The sequence below is a fragment of the Acyrthosiphon pisum genome, chromosome X (genome assembly GCF_005508785.2).
Source record: "Acyrthosiphon pisum isolate AL4f chromosome X, pea_aphid_22Mar2018_4r6ur, whole genome shotgun sequence".
NCBI classification, from domain to species: Eukaryota; Metazoa; Arthropoda; class Insecta; order Hemiptera; family Aphididae; genus Acyrthosiphon; species Acyrthosiphon pisum.
Window position 1 is genome coordinate 53616757 of NC_042493.1, and position 19981 is coordinate 53636737.

Genomic DNA, 19981 nt, shown 5'->3' on the forward strand with positions numbered 1-19981 from the left:
AAACATTATTGACATTGGACTTAATCTGCCGCCGGTTACGCGTGTCGGGTAACAAAATACGGTATAGGTATAACCATCGACATACTAATATCTCACACGCTGTGTGTTATTGCTTATTATATAATATATAACATAATATGTAGGTGATATGACGTGTACTAACACGCGCATAAGTTTTTATGAGTTCTAAATGTCCTCTTTGGACGACGACGAAGACTTAAATAATATACCGTAAACATGAGGCGGTGCTGCATTCATTTTATTAAATAATAATAATATAATTTTTATGTTACAATATTTATATCGAAATCAAGTGCAATGTCACATAATACCTGCACCGGCCACCGCGTAGATATTAATATTATATGATTTGACAAGACATTTTTAGATTTATTATTTTTTTTAAGACGTGCAGTAGGTACCCATTATTTGATTATAATGTATTATGGTACATAATTTATAGCTATACAGTATTAAACATTTAATAAAAATTATAATTATTATAATAGGTACCTATAACTCCTATAAATTATAATAGGTGCATATAGCGAGTACCGTTATGTATCAACCAGTTTATTCCAAATAGCTAACTTTTTTTTTTAACTATGTAACTTTTATTATTATTTATACTTGAACATTTAATAATAATAATAATATAACACATAATCCATTATTGTTGAAAAACAAATTACAAATTATTATCCACAAAATAATTCCCATAATATTAGCCTAAAATTACACAACTGTATTGCCTTCATAATATTATCATATTGGTATCTTTCACTCTATGACGTGGCGCAGTATTAATAATATCGCTCAAAACGTTTGCAGGTGACATAAGCATACTAGGTGCAATTCGCGAGGCTGCAGCAAGAGTGCTTAGCATTCTTAATTCTAGAGATATCATCTATACGCGAATTCCACATAATTATAGTATACGCTGTGTTGAATTAATACTTTAAAAAAAAAACATTCAAAATAATAGCCCGAATACAACACTCGAAAACGCATTTAAAGAGACAAGATAATAATTATTATGATTACTTTTTTGTATTCAAATATATTATATTATATAATTTTTTTTAAATTATGAGTCTGCGTGAAAGGAAATTGTATGCATTCATATACTATTATATTATCATACAGTGTATAAGTAGATGAAAAATGATTACTTATTCATTTATTTTTATCAAATGTAAAAGATTGAAAATTGAAATGCGATCGTTTTTACATTAGATTGTATGAAGCGTAACTTCACTGAAATATTTTAATATGCTAACTAGCTAACTTATTTATCTATTATAAAAATTACATTTGTTTTGTAAATTGTATTAGCGTAAACGTGAGTATTTGTATATAATATATTAATATATATAATACAATACTAATAGTAATAGTATTAAACATGAAGGGGTCAAAAAGAAGACAACTCCACTTTCATAAAAAATCTGATTTGGCTAATAACATTTAATGAAGAAAACAAAATAACGAGTATATTTTTACGAGACAGATTCAACAAACCGTATAGGAAATGTAACGTACCTACTTGGAGCGTATTTTAAAAAAAACCCACACAGACGTTTAAAAAATAAAATCAAATTGATAAATTTGAAAATTAAAATTGGCTTTTTTATCTTGCTCAAGGGGTCGGGAGAACCATCGTATTTGCACCAATATTATATATAAAGTGATAGGACGTTACAGCTGTATGCGGCCTAGCCTATAATGAAATCTTACCTTGTTTCACACTTATATTATATATTATGTATCATACGAATTGGTTTAATGTACTTTTACGCATTATTATACTTTTTAAATATTTGTTATCTAACGTTAATTCGGCGAATTTGATTACCAAAATGTCGAAGAAAATATCTTTTAGATGACGTGCCCTCCTGCACCGGTGCAATTTAATGTCACTGTTGCCATATATTATTAGTTAACTTCTTATATACATGGTGTAATGTTAATTAAATATGTAATTAACTATAACAACTATATATTACAACTATTATATTAAAATCATTTTTTTTAAATCATTAGTTAATATATATGATGAATGCTAGTATAATTACATGTTGAAGACAAAATTAGATATTTATCAGAACATAAGTTATTACATGTTAGTTCGTAACATTTATATGCTATTTTTGTTGCACCTTGTATATACGTCGGTGTGATTTTACTGCTTTATTTTACTATTTAGTAAACACAATGAAAATCCACAATATTCGTTACTTAACTCATTATCTATGCTATGTTTATTTTTATTCTATATTGATCCGGTATGCCTGTGCGAACGTGCATAATTTACATACCTATTATAGTATTAATTAATCACACATTATTTAATAGCTAATGCATATTACAATATTATTACGTGTATAAATGCAAAGGTGCATGCGTTTTAATATTTCATCGTATTAATCGTATAACGTCGATATCGTTATAATAATTTGTAATATTATGTTGTGTATACATTATATTACATGTAAATTCGCTTGTAAATTTCGAACGAATTACCACGCTTGCCGTGGTCTTTCTAATTTTCGCTCCAAACAATAATTGAAATCGTTTTAATCATATCATTCCGGGGTTAGTACATTTTATTAGTTATTGCATCGCGTATAAACCCACGTTTACACCATCGAGTGCATAATATATGCCGATTCGCCAAGCATGATCGTCCATAGTTAATCATTTAATTAGATATGTATTTGTTTGAATTTGGATTTTTTACATATTTAAGTAACTGGGAATAATTATTTATTATTTATTTTATATTTAATGATTAATTTTCCAAGCAATAATTTTTAGCGATAAAAATTTACTTTTTACAATAATTTATTTTCTTATAATTTCTCTGTAATTGTTAATCAGATGATTTTTTTGATGTAACTAAATCGTAATTATAACGAGCAGTTTCTGAGTTATTACATTTTATTTGACTAAGGATCATAGTCTACAGTAACAGGTTTAGATGGTAATACAAAGATATACATAAACATATAATAATAATTGTAAATATGTATATAATATTAAGTCAAGCACTTATTACTCAAAAAATATTTATAAATTATAAAACGTGCTAAAAGTTTAATTATAGATTACAGTAATTTTCAATTCGTTTATTCTCGTTTGAAAAAAAAGGTTTGTATCACAACAAGACACTTTTTAAACGGGATATACAAATGGGTATGGGCATTATAAAAAGTGGTGATTTGTAAAGGACTATTATAGGCTATAATAGCTATATTGGTACATTGAAATTTATGATTTAAGTATATAATATCGGGAGAGTATATTTGATGAATTAATATTCACAGGTGGACAAGCTAACGGACTTAAGCTTCTCTCTTTTAGACATTTTATATAATGAATATTTCATCCAAAGTAAGGTCCATAAATTTAAAATATAAATTAAGCCAGGGCTTGCAAACGTTATAATAACGTTTTATTTGGCAAAAAACGATTGAAATTTGTAAACACAATTATAACGGAAATCGATAATTAAAAATAATTAATTACCGCAAAACATTGCGTCATCAATTGAATTGCAACAAAAAAGAATGGTTTTTGTTTTTAAAAAAAATTGTATAATCATGTGCACTTTATGACACTCCTTAAAGGGTTTTTACATACAGTATAGTTACCAAAAAGTTCACAAAAGTCCAAATTTGAATGAATAAACGATTGAAAGTTAAAATATGAGGGTGAACATGATTGGTTGCCAATCTCCCTGTAAGTACATTTTTATATTAGATTATTAAAAAAATATCATCTACAAACTGTTATGTGCCAACATTTTGCAATCACAGTCATATAATAATTTGCCAAAAAAAATACACTATACTGACATATTATTATACTATCACACAACGAAGGGACACCTGTAGACGACAATATTACGAATTTTAAATGAATGTATAAGTATATAGTATAACAAAGTGCTATTTATCAATTCTTCTATCGATTGATAAAATATATAATATGTAATCATATTATTACATAAATTCCAATTATTGAGAACGCCATTCTTGTAACGACCAATTGCGTTCAATGCCAATCAATTATAATTTCAACTCGTTCAAAGAGTTTAAATCGTTTTTGACCTACATGGAAATCCCTCGTTATAAAATCATTTTATGTCTTTGACGATTTTCTTAAATTTTTTTATTATTGAAATAAAAAACCATCAACTTTGATCTCGTATATGTATGTATATATGAAAATTGAGGAAATTATGCATCTTCGTTTCATAAATGATTTTTGATATCACCAATATAATACTTGATATATTATCTTCATATTATGGTATATTATACCTATTGTAGTGTACTATTATTTTGTTTAATTGATAATAATAATCACGTATGTGATAAAACCATGTATGCGTGCGTAAGTGTGAGTGTGACGGTGCAATAGTTTTAACAATGTAAAACAAAGAAAATATAATACCGTTAATATCTTCCTCGTCGCGTAGCAATTACGTCGATTATTGTATACATATTGGAAACAAATAGTTAAAATTAGGAACGAGAGGTTACTATAGTACAATATACATAATATAATCGTTAGATCGAGGTCACACGATGTTAATTTTCTGGGAACGATTGCAAATGATAATTGGGTAGAAGAGAACGCGAGAAACCATAATATACACATAAGATTGTGTAGAGAAACGAATTTTGTAGTCTTTGATATCGCAAATACATAATAATATATATATGTACCTAAATTATTGTACATAGATGTATATAATATTATATAAGGTTTACAAATTTGTTTTGCGCTTATCACGCAGCGGCGCCCCGCAACAATGCTAAATCCTCGTTCCACCCTTAAACGGTCGTTATGCACAATGTAATTAAAATTGCTTATATTATTTTACGGAAAATGATTTGAAAGTTTAAGGGAAAATCAATCATTTCAGTTGTTTGGATCGCATACGTATTAGAGTTTACAAAGGGGAGCCATAAGGGTCAGACAGCCGGTCATTACTCATTACTTACCCTTTTTTTTATAATGATTTTATAATTGGAAATTTAAAAAAGAACGAATTTCATAATAATATATACCTAACCAAAAATCATAATATATATAATTACAGAATTTTTAAGGTATAAATTTAAAATCCTTTAAACTAGTTAGCTTCGCATTAACAAACTTGCAGAAGTTGCAAGCTGAAGCTAGTTCACAATTTGAACATCAAATAAGCAACGAACAAATAATAATGATATATCATTAGTTTATATTTAAGTTATAGTTTGACTGATAACAAAAATACCATATTGATAAAAACTAAAAAGTCTATTTTAACTTAATATCAATGTTTTGGCTTCTCTAATAGTTATTTTTGATTCTGAGCGGAGCATTGAATGTATTGATTTTACACTCATGTGAGTTTTTTATTTTATGTTTCATCAGTGCCCTTTTGAAGTATTAAAAATGCATTTCAATTTCCATATTCCTTCTGGTAGAAGAGTGAATCTAGTAGTTTAAAATTTATATTTTAAAACTTTGAGTAAACAATTCTCAGTACTTTTCTTGATAATTGCAAAAAAAAATGTGGTAATTAGGTGACCACCCTGCTGAACAGATGTAAGAAGAATATAACTTTTCATTCAGTAGATCACTAATGGATGTGCTAAATTTAAATTCAATACATTTTATTATTATATTTATCATTTCATACGAAACATGATCCTGAGCGGAGACGGAGTCAGCCTATTATCATAAAAATGTATTGCTATTAATTATTATACCTAGGTACCTATTAACTTTGCTTACTAGGTATTATTAGATAATATTTAAGTATTTAACAATTACTAAATATAAACTATTATACTATAGGCAAGAGCTTAAAATTAGTCTAAATGTTTTGAAAATGTCATTGTATATATACCTAGTTCATAAAATATATAAAATATATCAATTTTCGTCCAAATTTTTAATTTCAAATGACTAAAAAAATCTAGTTTATATATTATAAAAACATAACAATTTAATTTCCATTTTTTAGTTCTAGTATGAACTACCTACTTACATATTCTGAAAACCTTGTTTAATACAAGGCTTAAAATTTAATATTATGTTGATCAAGTCTTAGCTACAAATCACTTAGCTACAGATAACTGTATAGTTTATACATTTTGAACTTCACAATAATTTCCAAATTGTTGTAATTTTCACAAATTTTATCAACATTTGAACTTAGAATGGCTATAAAAAAAAACCATGAGTATATATTATGTAATAATACAAATTTGTGCTTAATTTTACAAATATTTTTTGAGCATATAAGGTTAGAATTTTTACGAAGTTGGATAATCATAATTTTGCATATGTAAAATATTTGTTGAAATTCAAAAACAAATAACAAATGATATCTGTTTGAAATGTTTACAAAATGTTTTGATTATATTTTTTTGTGTAATTTAATCGACAGAACATATTTACTATGTCAAAATCTTGAAATTTCGGTTTCTTATAAGTTGTTATTAAAGCAATTAAAAAATATCAAAGATACATGTCATGTCACATACATATATCATGCACTTTTCCTCATAATCATTAATTTAAGTTAAATTTTTTTACAAATAAATAAACTTTTAATTATATTTTTATATTTTATATACCCAACATTTTCAAAACTATATAATATAATTATTATTACTTATTTTTACCACGAACCTATTCACACCGTTCTACGGTAAGTCGGTACGGTGACTATAAAGTTAATGATGTAAATATTATTTATTGTTATATTTATTATTTACATTTTAATATTATTTTATAATAAAATATGTAATGTGTTTATTAATAATTAAATCAAACCATAATATTAATAGGTAGTAAAATAAATTACTTTGACAGCAATATAAATATATCAAAAAATATACTTAGAATTAGTGTGACACACATACTATAACCAGAATAGTATTTCGTATACAATAATTTAACATTGAATTTAACGCATACATTACAGTGACTTATTCCTCAATGACGAAGTACACTCGACACCGACTGCATAGCAGAGTGGTTATTTTTACTTGCTTCCAATTTTTTTAATATGATACTTGCTCAGTTGAGTAAATATTACTTTTGTAATTGTAAGATATTGATATTTTAAAGTTATATATTTTGAAATTTAAAATAAAATAATGTGGTTTCCATCTTCCATCATGCACATTGTATATAATATGTTTAATTTACGCTCTATTTTGTATAAATAAACATAGATATCTCAAATTTCAATATCATTGGTTAAAGATGTCTAATTAATTAGATCTTAAAACTCATTAGACTAAGTAATAAGAATTTTCAATTTAATAATAATCTAATAATTTATCAAAATACAAATTATTTTTAATATGTTTTCGCACACATGAAATAAAATACTGTTAATAGGTAGTTAGGTACAAATTTGCGTTACTTCTATAAGTAGTTCTAAATATCTAGATTTTTAGGTTATAATAAATATAAAAAAAAAATAGGGAATTATTATTTTAATATTCTTTAATTCTTCTATGATTTGATAGGAAATGACTTTTTTTAGGTTTTTAATGTTAGTAATATAGTAACATCATATAAAATTCGAAACATAAGTGTTATCTTAAATATATTTTTATAATAATTAATGACATATTATAAGTAGAAATAATTTATAAAATAAACCAACAATTACGAAGATAGCAGTTTAAATAAACTTCTATTAATGTATTCTGGAAGCTTACAATTCTTAACCTAACGTACCTACCTAAACTAAAATTAGTACATTTAATGTTTTGAGTTTACAAATACATTTTGTGTAACATCTATAAATTAAATAGAAAAAAACTGCAACAAATCCAAATCAAAAACTTAAAAATGTTATCACAATTTGAATATGTAAACATGTCATGCGTTTTACTATGCACTTTTATGAAAAATAAAATAGTGTAGTTATAATATTATATATTTTTTGTAAAATGAAACGTCGAGAAACCTCAAGTGTTACTGCTTGGCACAGTAAAAATATATAAAACATAAAAATCATGTATTTACTACTTATCGTTTAATATAATATTATATAAATAATAATGATATTTTTTTTTTTGTCCAGGAAACGCTAGGTACGGTCTATGCGGCTTTGGTCTTCTCATCATTTCGTACGCACTATTTTTCTTCAACCCGGTGGAAATCATCAAATCAGCGGTAAGTGCACACATTTCCTTTTTAGATAAAACAATTCGATATTATTTACCTTCGTGTGATAGTTATAGCTACTCCAGTATTTTTATTAAATTATCTCCAATAATGATAATTATAATATATAAAACTTGTTTCTAAAAATGTTCAAGTGTAAAACCGTTTATAAATAAATAATAATAAATTCTCTTGTGATAAAGTCTGAGTTATAACTTATATTTATGGTGTTATAAACTATTTTTAATCATTACCAAGATTAAATTTATTTGAAAGACATAAATAATTGGGCCATGAAGTCGAACAGATGTAACATATTATAGGTACCTACCTAATAAATGATGTGGAAAACCTATTTGCATTTTTTATCTATCTTAACCTTATACATATATAATAGGTAACCAAGTTTAATTAAAACATTATATATAGATATATCATTACAGTAATCAATTTTAATTTATATGCATTATAGTAATATAATATATCATATATTATGAAATTGTTATTATTTATTGGTTCGGGGATAGATTTCGCCCCATAGTTATATATTATCATGCCTATTACTTATAGTAGGTAGATATGAAATAAATTACGAACACACACAAAACGAGCACTGAATATAATGTTATATAGGTAGGTAGGTACCTACCTATTATTAACCGCGTGAAACCTGAATTCGCGAATATATACACCCGTACCAATACCAACGTATTTATAAAATATATTTAATTAAGCAATCAATTATTTACTATTATAATATGTACGCTGCGACCTTTTTTAATTGAGCTGCAGGATATATAAACATTAAAAACAGGGTTAAAAGACAATTCCGCATTACCGTATACCTATAGTATATATTTAGCTCAAGGAGCAATTATTCATACTGTATTAAACATTATAATGTAATATTACCCATACAATATATTCTAAGTAAGTATTAATATATAGGTACCGTATTCCCAATATATATTAGGTACGCTCGGTGTTAAAATGTGTTTTTTACTCTTTATGTTAATTGCCGACAGCAGACTCGTGAACGGTAATTTTTTTTCTAGATTTATTACTAATATTGTTCTTGAAATATTGTTACTTATCATTAATTACGCACCAATCGTTCCCAATTGCCTTGATTTTGAAGTTTTAGTGATACTTAAGGTCCGCATGTCTTTCACTCGGACGTTCACCATTAAACAATCAATTAATAAATCGTTTTCGTTGTACAATAATTACCATTATATGTATTTTATACTTAGGTATCTGATATTCGAAAATATTTAATTCACAATTGCACAATATTTTATCGCTTGTTACATCATAGTTTTAAAGACTTGATTTTTGCGATAGTTATAATAGAGGTACCTACCTAATAAAATTATCGCATTTGGAACTTAAGAGCCGTGTTCGATTAATTCGCAATACATATAAGTGTATAAAAATATTATTATTATATATTGTACAGCATAAAAATGATTTATCACGCGAATAATAAACACATTACCCACCGCTGTGTACCATAACGTCAACAGTTGATCTGTCGTCATCACAAGGTTTCGAGGTTTCTTACCGGTACCTATATTATATTATTATATACAGTTGTTGTAGACTTGTATCGGACGACTATTGTAGATGGATGAACGAGATATTAATAATTGATACGTTGTACGTCTGAGATCCGTAACAGCTGATTTCGAATAAATATACGTTAGACGATTACCTTAAGGTGGTTAGGATGAAAATATATATCTAATATCGACTGTGCGCACCTACGTTATATTTGAATATTTATAATTTATATCTACTACCTATTCATTATAATATAGCTATATATGTCTCGATTTGAATATGATGATTAATGGGTGTTTATATAATAATGATAATATATTATGAGCTCGGTTTACAATACAATTACGGGTGGACGATAGAAAATAATATATCGATGCAGTTTATGGATTAATTATTGCTATGATATACCTATACCTATAACACACACGATAATGTAGTTTTAATGTATATAGTTAAAAATGGTTTTGTGTTAAAGGATGACAAAAGTATACGCCATCAGTACTATAAGGAAGGAATAGTTTTCGTCCGTGAAAATTCACGCTGTGAAATGTATGAAAAATTTCTAGAAATTTTTTTTTCTAGAAAAATTTTCGTAATTTTCTTGAGCAATCGTCGCACTGTAAATAATATATTACATTTTGTATACAGCGATTTAAATCGGATATAAAGCGATTTGGCTTTTTATTTGTTATGGTTTGCAATTAATACTGCTAAATAATGTTATTATTATTAATAATGATTTTTTTTCTATTGACAAGCTATAATTATTTTAATTTAAAATTGTCACCGCTAATATTTTTCTGTATCTGTACTATGCGCGAATATATTATATAGTATTTTTAATGGTATGTAAATTAAAGTTATGATTGGAGGATCGTCAAAGAAGGCTGTCTATTATAATACAATAATGTAATTAGTGTAGCTACTTAAACTTCATACCTAATATATACACAGTGATTCAATAATCATTCTCACGTTAATTTAATCATTACAAATGCATTTATTCAAATAACGATTTTCGGAAATTGTTAGTATTCTTTAAGCGCATCACTTATAATTTTAAATACTTATACTTTTTATTCCATTTAAGGATGCGATTACACGAATCATTACACCTCATGGACTAAGTATAATATACCATAATGGTTTTACATAAAATATAGAATAAATGTTATACTTAGTAAAGTACTTATTATACTCGGAAAATGTTTATAAATTATGAAATTGTAATAAACTAGCTGTTTAACCTGACTTCTCCTGGGAAGAACTTAACAAACATAAAATACGGTGCTGTATCAGTATTATGTATTTTGGTTTTTGTGTACACGGGTAAATCGGCATCGGAGTACCTACCTCGCTTTGTGAACTAATTCGACTGAGATGGTTAATCCACCGTAGCGGATCGAATAATATAGCACTCGGTATATTTTCGAACGTGGTTCAAACTATACTCTCTAAACTTTCATGATATTTCTAAGAACAATCTCTGAAACTTTCATCACATAAGGACATTGCTTTTTGTTATACGTTTGAACAACTAATAATAAATTAAATATTAGTTTGCTTAAAAAATAATCCCATTGCAATGTGGTCCCGGTCCGGTTAGTTTATAGCATATTTTTTTTTATTTATTTATTTTTTTTAAAATTATATTTCTGTAATAAATGGCATTCCTATAATATATAGAATTTTTTTTTCTATTTTCATGGGTGAAAACGAAATTTATCTGTGAGCCAGCCACAGCATAGCAAACTTGAAAAACTAGCGTAAAGTTACGCTTACCACACGATTATCAAGTCGTTTCCGAGATTAGCTCGATCAAACATGCAAACTCCTTCAGCTTAATAATATTAAGTATAGATTAACATAAATAACTTTAATTTTCAAATTTTCAAATCATCATATATTTTCATCATATTTTCTATACCAAATAACTCAGAAACTACTCTTACAAATTTAAATCTATGTATTCATAAAGGTTTTCATAAAAAACCTTCTCCTTGACAATTTAAAATAACCTGGTTATGATGTAAAGAAAAAAAGTTTTTCCGCGGAACACTTCTTAAATAGTATAAAAATATAAGAATTAAAAAATATGGTACTTACAATTATATGTATATTAAACAAATAATTTCAAAAATTAGAATTCTAACACTTCCTTTATTTAAGGAGGAAATTGTGTTAAGCATGCTCGGTTAATCACCCTGAAAATAGTCCAGTTCACTCGGAAATAAAACAGTCTGTATATGGTACATTGGTACAATATAATATAGGTCAAAATGTTGTGTAGCGCAAGTCGTATATGTTATGTACGAATGACCCAATAAAATGCTCATCAATAGTCAACAGTATCAACGACTAACAATCGCAAGATATTATTAATTAATACATTATTCAACAGCAAACAATAACGATTGTATTATGTTTTCTTTTTAATTTTCAGAAATTGAAATTTGTCGAAGGATCGTACGCGTTTCAGCTGTGGCAAAAACCTCCGGTTAAAGTTTACGTCAACGTGTACATATTTAACGTGACTAACGCCGATAGATTTTTGGCGGGCGAAGACGAAAAATTGGATGTAAAAGAAGTAGGCCCATATGTTTATTGGTAAGTTGGCAGGTGCCAGGCACTATATTATAGTTTTTTAATCATAAAATATTCCTGTATCAATAAATGAATAAATGTTAATGAAAAATAAATGCGAATTGTATAAATTATACATATTTTATTATCGAAATACATTAATATTGATATTACATGATTTTTTGATCAGTTCGTATTTCTTTTGATGATTTGACAGAGGAACACAAGTGCAAGATACCGTTAAAATATGAATATTATAATATTTAGAAAGCTGGACTCTGAAATAACCGATGCTGCAGGAAAAGGGCCTTTGTCATCCCTTTCCAAATGTTTGAACGTCATTTTATTAGGGCGAGAAAACTATTTTGTTAACTAATTATTTAATTTTAAAAGTATAAATAGGAAATAGAACAACATGAATTAATAAAATATGAATTTTCAATTTGGTTGAAAGTGAACCGAAAACTAAAATAGCATACAGTTTCAAAAACCTAAATATATCAATTCTAAAAGTAGTCGTCATTTTTCGAAAATTATATTATTATGTCTAAAAATGACTAAACCTGTCTATCTGTCATGTTAGTACATTTAGGTAAGGTAAATATTTTGTTAATCATGAAAATAGAACGACAATCGATTATGTGAAAAATGTATTTTACTATAATTTTCAGCAATTCGCCTTGTGCCTAAGGAAACATTACAATTTTCCCTAGGCGCAATGCCTAGAATAAACAAAACATAAGAATAATATCTGTTCAAACTTTAAAATGTTTTCGTTTTGATCAAAATCTAATATAGGTAATCGTTATCATTGAGCCTATCGTCAATATTAATAGAATTAGGTATTATTACATAAATTGGTATTACTGCACCACTTTGATATGTATAATTATATACGTCCAAGTACTCAGTAGACAATAGTGCACAAGATGGGTCTTAAGAGGACGTTGTACCCGCATGTGTTGTCTCCGTCTTACAAACGTACGACATAGCAAATTTTCGTTCGCTAGTTTCAATAGGGTGCTGTCATTTTTGATTTTAGAATGAATTGACCTATTATCAAACTTTTAGCTAACAACATTATCTGTGCCCTCTCGTTGGTTTTTTACGATATTTTAATTTTTAAGTGAGTTATCAGTATGTAAAATATTAATGTTTGAAAATGCTCATAACTCATGTTGTAATCGGTAGGTAATATTTAATCTGAAGATATTATACCAAATTCGTTTTAAAAATTGAAAATTAATAACAAGTTAATCAAAACAAATGGTGATTAAAATAGTTTGTATACACATTTCTCTGTTTATCTGCGGGATATATACATCGTCGGAATTCTGCTCGATACTACAAACTTTTCTTCACCGTATATTATGATGTAATAAAACTGAAATACGCGATATACGGCTCTATAATAATAATAATAATAATAATAATAATAATACAATGTGCGTGCGTCATATAATAATATGAATTATTCGCATTTTATTAAAATAATTTATTTAAATCCCGAAACAGAGGGTCAGAGTGCAGGTACCCATGCTCGTACCTACTACGCCCACGCTATATATAATACAATATTTTATAAATGGTTATTATTTTTTATTTATTTTTCCCCTATATCGCATCGCACCCGCGTGAACCGTTTTAATATTTCACTTTCATGCTCGCGCTCCCCTGCAGCTTTGATAATAAAACGTCCTCACGTGTACGAAGGTACATATATACGCGTATAATATAGGGGAGCCTACTCAGCGAGTTTCACTTAACCTCCACTGAATGTTTAACATTCCTTGACAGTTGGCCGGTGCAAACATCACGTTCTCTAAAAACAACTGTACTTTGGATTAGCCAAGCCCCGGGGCCAAAGTTTAAAGTAGGATGGATACTGGAATATATATTATATACGCATATATTATACACGAAACATAATAATATAAACGACACGTCGTCGTCGTCGCTTGTCCGCGTGTATCTTAACGAACCCAATTTGTGCGATCAAACCCAAGTGAGCGTGTTATATTATTATTATATATTTATATGACCGTATGGATCGTGGCAATGAAATGAGTAGGAAATGAAACGTGGCACCATTATACTATTTTTGATATTATAATATTTTCCAAACATTTTTCCATATGCACTTACCATTTTTTTTTCAGAAAAATCTTAGCAAAAAAACTAAAGATTAACCTGTATATATCCGTATCATCAGTATATACGGAAGTCATCGATGGTTTTTTTTCATCTATAATATCATATTATTATTATGTACCTATTGGCCCGAGACCAGAGACGCAAGTATAGTTGTCGTGGTTTGAACCCGGGAACCTTAGTGTGCAGTGCAGTTCGATAAATTACGACGATTAATGCAACTCGATCCGGTTTAAGCCTGCAGGATACGCGTATGTCTACAGATTTGACCGTAAACATCGTTGTAGGTTTTTATGTATTATTTTCATTTCAAAAATCGAATTACAATAAATATAATAATTAATAAATATTACGTGCATATTGTTTATAAGTACTGACTGCACGTAGTACAGGTAATGGTATTTTAATTTCGGGTAATTGCTTCCGACGTCTAATTAACGACGTTCAATGTTCGTTCGACCCGTTGGAAGGTAAACCGGCAGCATACGGTTTCAAATGTCACTCGGTTTCGTTTGTTTCCTCTGTGACGATTTACAATAATTATTAATTATTATTATTTACGTGCAATTTAAAATTTAAATACCTACCTGAAACGATCGCGATGCAGGTACTTACAACCTATCAGAAAATCAGATACGGCGTATCTTCGATCTGACCAGTGAAATAATTCGTACCTCCCGATTTCCGAAAACGGTTGATTGATGATTTCTCGAGCTTTGATTTATGTTCGTTAAAAAAAAAAACTGGAAATAAAAATAAAATTTAATTTAATTCAGACTGTAGTGAACACAGCAGTTTCATTAAATCCAAGTATGAGCCACTGCGCAGTACATTAAATGTAGGTGTAAGACGTCAAGACGTATACGACAAACTTACAAACTTATTTCTTTTAAAATTTTAATTTTTAAAGTTTGAATTTTCAGACAATATATAATAATATATATGTATAGTGTTCGAGTTAGGTTTACCTTTTGCGTTCAAAACTAACAACTAACGTAATTAAGGATTTGGAGGTAGGAAATAGTCAACATCGATGATTTTTATTGTACATAACATTTATTGTTATATTGTTTTGCGTGAAGCCTAATTTTGTTTTCCATTGTAATTAGACATATAATATTTACTAAAATAACAAAGTTAATTTGTAGGACATAAAAATATGTGTTAAAAAGGTAAAATAGGATTTAAAAATTATAAAATTGTCTTCAAAAACTGTAAAATGTCTATGCAAAAATATTTGCATTAAAAAGTTTTGTATTTTTACTCACAACGTTATGGAACGAGTTTTTGTGCTTACTTATAATAGGGTACTGGGTACATCCAGAAAAAATATAAAATACATACTAAATATTATAATCTGAGCTCTAATTGGTATATGAATATTATAAAAACCTTAAAATAAATCCCCGCAGCCGTTATAGTATAATATAATATATAATATACAGCTGTGTATAAGCTACCACACTGACTGTTAACTGTGGGTGGAGGGAAGAGGGTGGGTAAAATATAACTTGTACAATTTGCAAAAGAAAAATAATATATTGATTTCAAAATTCTAAAAACTAGTTTAAAATTATTGGTAATTAATTTACAAAATATTGACTAATTTTTTGAATTAATAAGACGAAGTCGGAAGGCCAACTTCACGTGCATCTGTTTATTATAAACCATAATTTATAAATTATATTTATATAATATATTTAGCGATGAGGAGACAAAATATGTTTTTCATAAAACTTATTCGATTTTATTACCAATCACTTTTATTGAACGAAATAACACAACACAATATATACTATAAAGTATAAAGTATTATTCTCACAAAAATATTAAGTACCAAAATACATATTAGCACTTAATATTTTTGAAAAATATTTTATATTTCAGAGTATAAGTTCAATATGTATATTTTATATAACATAAAATAATATATTATATTATATACATGATATTATATTATATAACATGTTTTTTTTTTTTATTAGCTTTCAATATGTCATTATTATAGCTCGAAAAATTATGGTATACCTAATAGTAGTCTACCATGTTAAGTCTCTCTCTTTCTATGAATTCGTTTGTATACTACGAATACTTTAATACGATGATTGGCATTTGACCATATTTAAATTAGCTAGCTATAACACTGTATATTATACAGTCATCGTAATGTATAATAATAATAATAATATGATGATGATGATGATGATACCTCTGTAATAGTCTCCTGTCACACACTCATCGTATAGTTATTATGGTAAAACCCACTCTGATGCAGGACTGCAGCTCATTCCTAGTTTTGTTGCTAAACTACTGAAACCAACCATAAATATTATAATATTATATAACATATTATAGTGTATTGGATAGTAATCATTTCTATAGTAAAGTAATATTAATATGATGCTCAATACGTAGATTTGCATTCGGTATTTAAATAATAATATTTGTCCGTCACTAACTATAATACGATATTATAACGTATTAGTAATGGCTGGTTTTTTACTTCAATATTGATTATACTACAGCGACCTAATTAATAAAAAGTCAAAGTATGGTACAAAAAAAAAAAAATAAACCAAAGTGTAATAGTACGTCAACACGTCAACACACCCACCCCAAAACCAATTTATGAAAATACACTATCGACTTAAAATTTGAATGAAAATAATTCGTGCGTGATTTGTCTTACAGGGAGGAGTTGGAAAACACGAACACAACGTTTCAGAGCAATGACACTGTAACATACATCCCGAGGAGGAAACTACACTTCGATCTCAATTTGTCCGTCGGAGATCCCGAAGTGGATCACATCGTCGTTCCTAATATCCCCTTATTGGTATTAGACATTTAGTTATTACCCGTCTCCTTTATAAAGGACGGTGTTTTTTTTTTTTTTAATATACGTCAACAGTCGATCGAAAACGGTTGTGGCAAATGTACAAGTTGAAACAACCCCTTCTCCCCACCCGCCCAACACACACACTATACAATGTAAAGACAGTCTCAATGACACCTATTTCTCGTTTATAGTAATAATACTTATTTATCTCAAACACTATTATAAATATATTATAATGGAAAGATCAATAATTTATTTTATTATATGTATTAATATGTAGTATGGTATTATTTATGATACCTGTTCATTGTTTTTTGTACATTCAATTTTAATCCATTATCAATTATGATAACTATAATAGTTGGTAGGTATTGGTGAATTCATATAAAATCTATAGTAAATACACTTTCATCGATAAAACAATATTTAACAAATAAGAAGTGGCGTTTGAGTAGGTACCTACATTTATATTACTTATTAAATATTACTAAAATAATTGGAAATAATTTTCTAAAAACAATATTATCTATTCTCGTGATAATAATTGACATTTGCACGGTCGAGTTAACACATTTACGACAATCTCATTAATTTATTTTATTTTATGTAAAACAGATAATTGTTTTTCAAAATTGTCCGAGAATTATCTATTTAGAAATTTAATTTTTATAGCATTATATCGTATAATACATAATACCTATTATATAATATTTATTATGTAAAGGTACAGTTTATTATGTGTTATTTCTATAAATTACTCTGTGTGGCGTAGACTGAATAGTTTATAATATTAATATAATGTATTTTACGCTTTTCGATAACATTTAAATATATAATAGGAGGAGATGCAAAAATGTTTGCATAACATTATTATTATTTATTATACGCCTACTTATTGTTCAATATTTATGTTATAGTTTTGTTTGAGAAATAATGATATAATACACGTGTTTTTACTGTACGCCGTATGTAAATTCACTAATTTAAAGTGGTGTTGTACTAGGCGTATGTAGGTTCCATATTATTCTACGCTACAAATTAATAAATCTTCCACGGGAACCCCCTTCACCATACCCTCCTCTATTAACCACAGTACGTCACAGCATTTCTTGGATAATTTGCATTCAGAGCATCTACATTATTTTTTTTTTTAACTTTTTATTTAATTCATATTTTGTTCATTTCCTTCAAAGCTTTTGTACGATTTATATACAAAACACTACATTATTACTGCATACAAATGTACTTACAGCATTAACGAGTTTTAAACTATATATACAGGTACGAGCCGGTATCAAAAATATTAAATGTGTATACTGAACCAGGTATATTTTAGTAGTCTGAAAATAATAAGTAATTCTATAAAAAAATCTCTCAAATTCGTTTATATTTTATTAAACGTGTATTTAAATAACTACCTATAATAATGAAAATAATTATTTAAGAGTAACTTTATTAAAGTTGGGTCCTAAAAATGAAATTTGGTTTTCGTCTAAAATAATATTTTACGTAGTTTTTTAGACTGATATTTGGAATAAATCGATTTGATAGAAATTGTCCCAATACTAAGTGGTTAATATAATATAGGAACCAAAAACAAGCATCATATTTGTATATAGATAAAAATAATATATTTATATATATATATATTACTAGGGCTTGCAATGATTATAATGTTATATTTGACAAAAAACGATTGACATTTTTAAACGTTATTATAATAGAAAGCGACAAACAAAAATAATTAAATACCGCAAAACAAAACATAAAAATCAACAAAATATATTATATATTATTAAACAAAACAAAACGCAAAACGTAATTTATATTCCGTATTCGGGTCATTACCTACCCGTGTTAGTTATAATTTTTAAATTTAATAGGTCTTAACACTATTTTAAATAACGATAAACGCAAAACTTGGATAACGTTTTAATTCTAAAAAACGATAAACCCAAAAGTTGAATAACGTTTTAATTTTAAATAACATAAAACGGATTTTTTTTTTTTAAATGCAAGCTCTGGATATTACTGTTATCAAATATAGTATAACACTTTATAACTAATATTAATTTGGTGAAATAACTGTTGTTTTCGTATTTTTTTTATCTATATAAAGTAGAGTAGCCAGTATGTAGGTCAAAATATGTTCATTTACCTACGCTTATGATCAAATTTAAACATAAAACCATCACACAATATAATATTTTCACTATTATACTTACGTTTACTGCAGGATACAATTCCTATAGATACACATTTTAGCAACAGTTAATCAGCATCATTATTGGAAACTTATTGCCTAAAACACAGTGGTTGTTTCAAGTTGAATTAACATTTGTTAATTTTATCAATCTTTTATGTAATAGTAGGTGGAGTTAAAACGTTCTTTAAAGACTGGGTAAAATATTAACTTTAATGGAAACGGAAATTTAATTTTTAATTTTTTTTATTTTGTGTGTCCACCGACTGTCGTGGGTTTCTGATGTGTTTACAAATATTGTTAGTAAAAGCAAACCGATAATCCTATGTACACGTTCTATAATTTTACTAATTCAGAGCTATAGAAAGATTAAACCTCAATATCGGATCGTGATAGAAAAGGCTATAAAGGCACTAATAGATGGATGACCTATAATATTAAGAAGAACAAAATAA

At 27.3% G+C, this 19981-nt stretch overlaps 1 protein-coding gene across 2 annotated transcripts in view; it reads left to right on the plus strand.

Annotated features, from left to right (window-relative positions):
- The window catches only part of LOC100169440 (scavenger receptor class B member 1), a 132521-nt gene that overhangs the window by 90472 nt on the left and 22068 nt on the right, over window positions 1–19981 (plus strand). For both annotated transcript variants that reach the window (XM_029487159.1, XM_001947498.5), the window contains exons 2-4: window positions 8105–8196; window positions 12194–12357; window positions 17176–17320. In XM_029487159.1, coding sequence (XP_029343019.1) covers window positions 8105–8196; window positions 12194–12357; window positions 17176–17320 — 401 coding nt within the window. The remainder of the gene's footprint in view (window positions 1–8104; window positions 8197–12193; window positions 12358–17175; window positions 17321–19981) is intronic.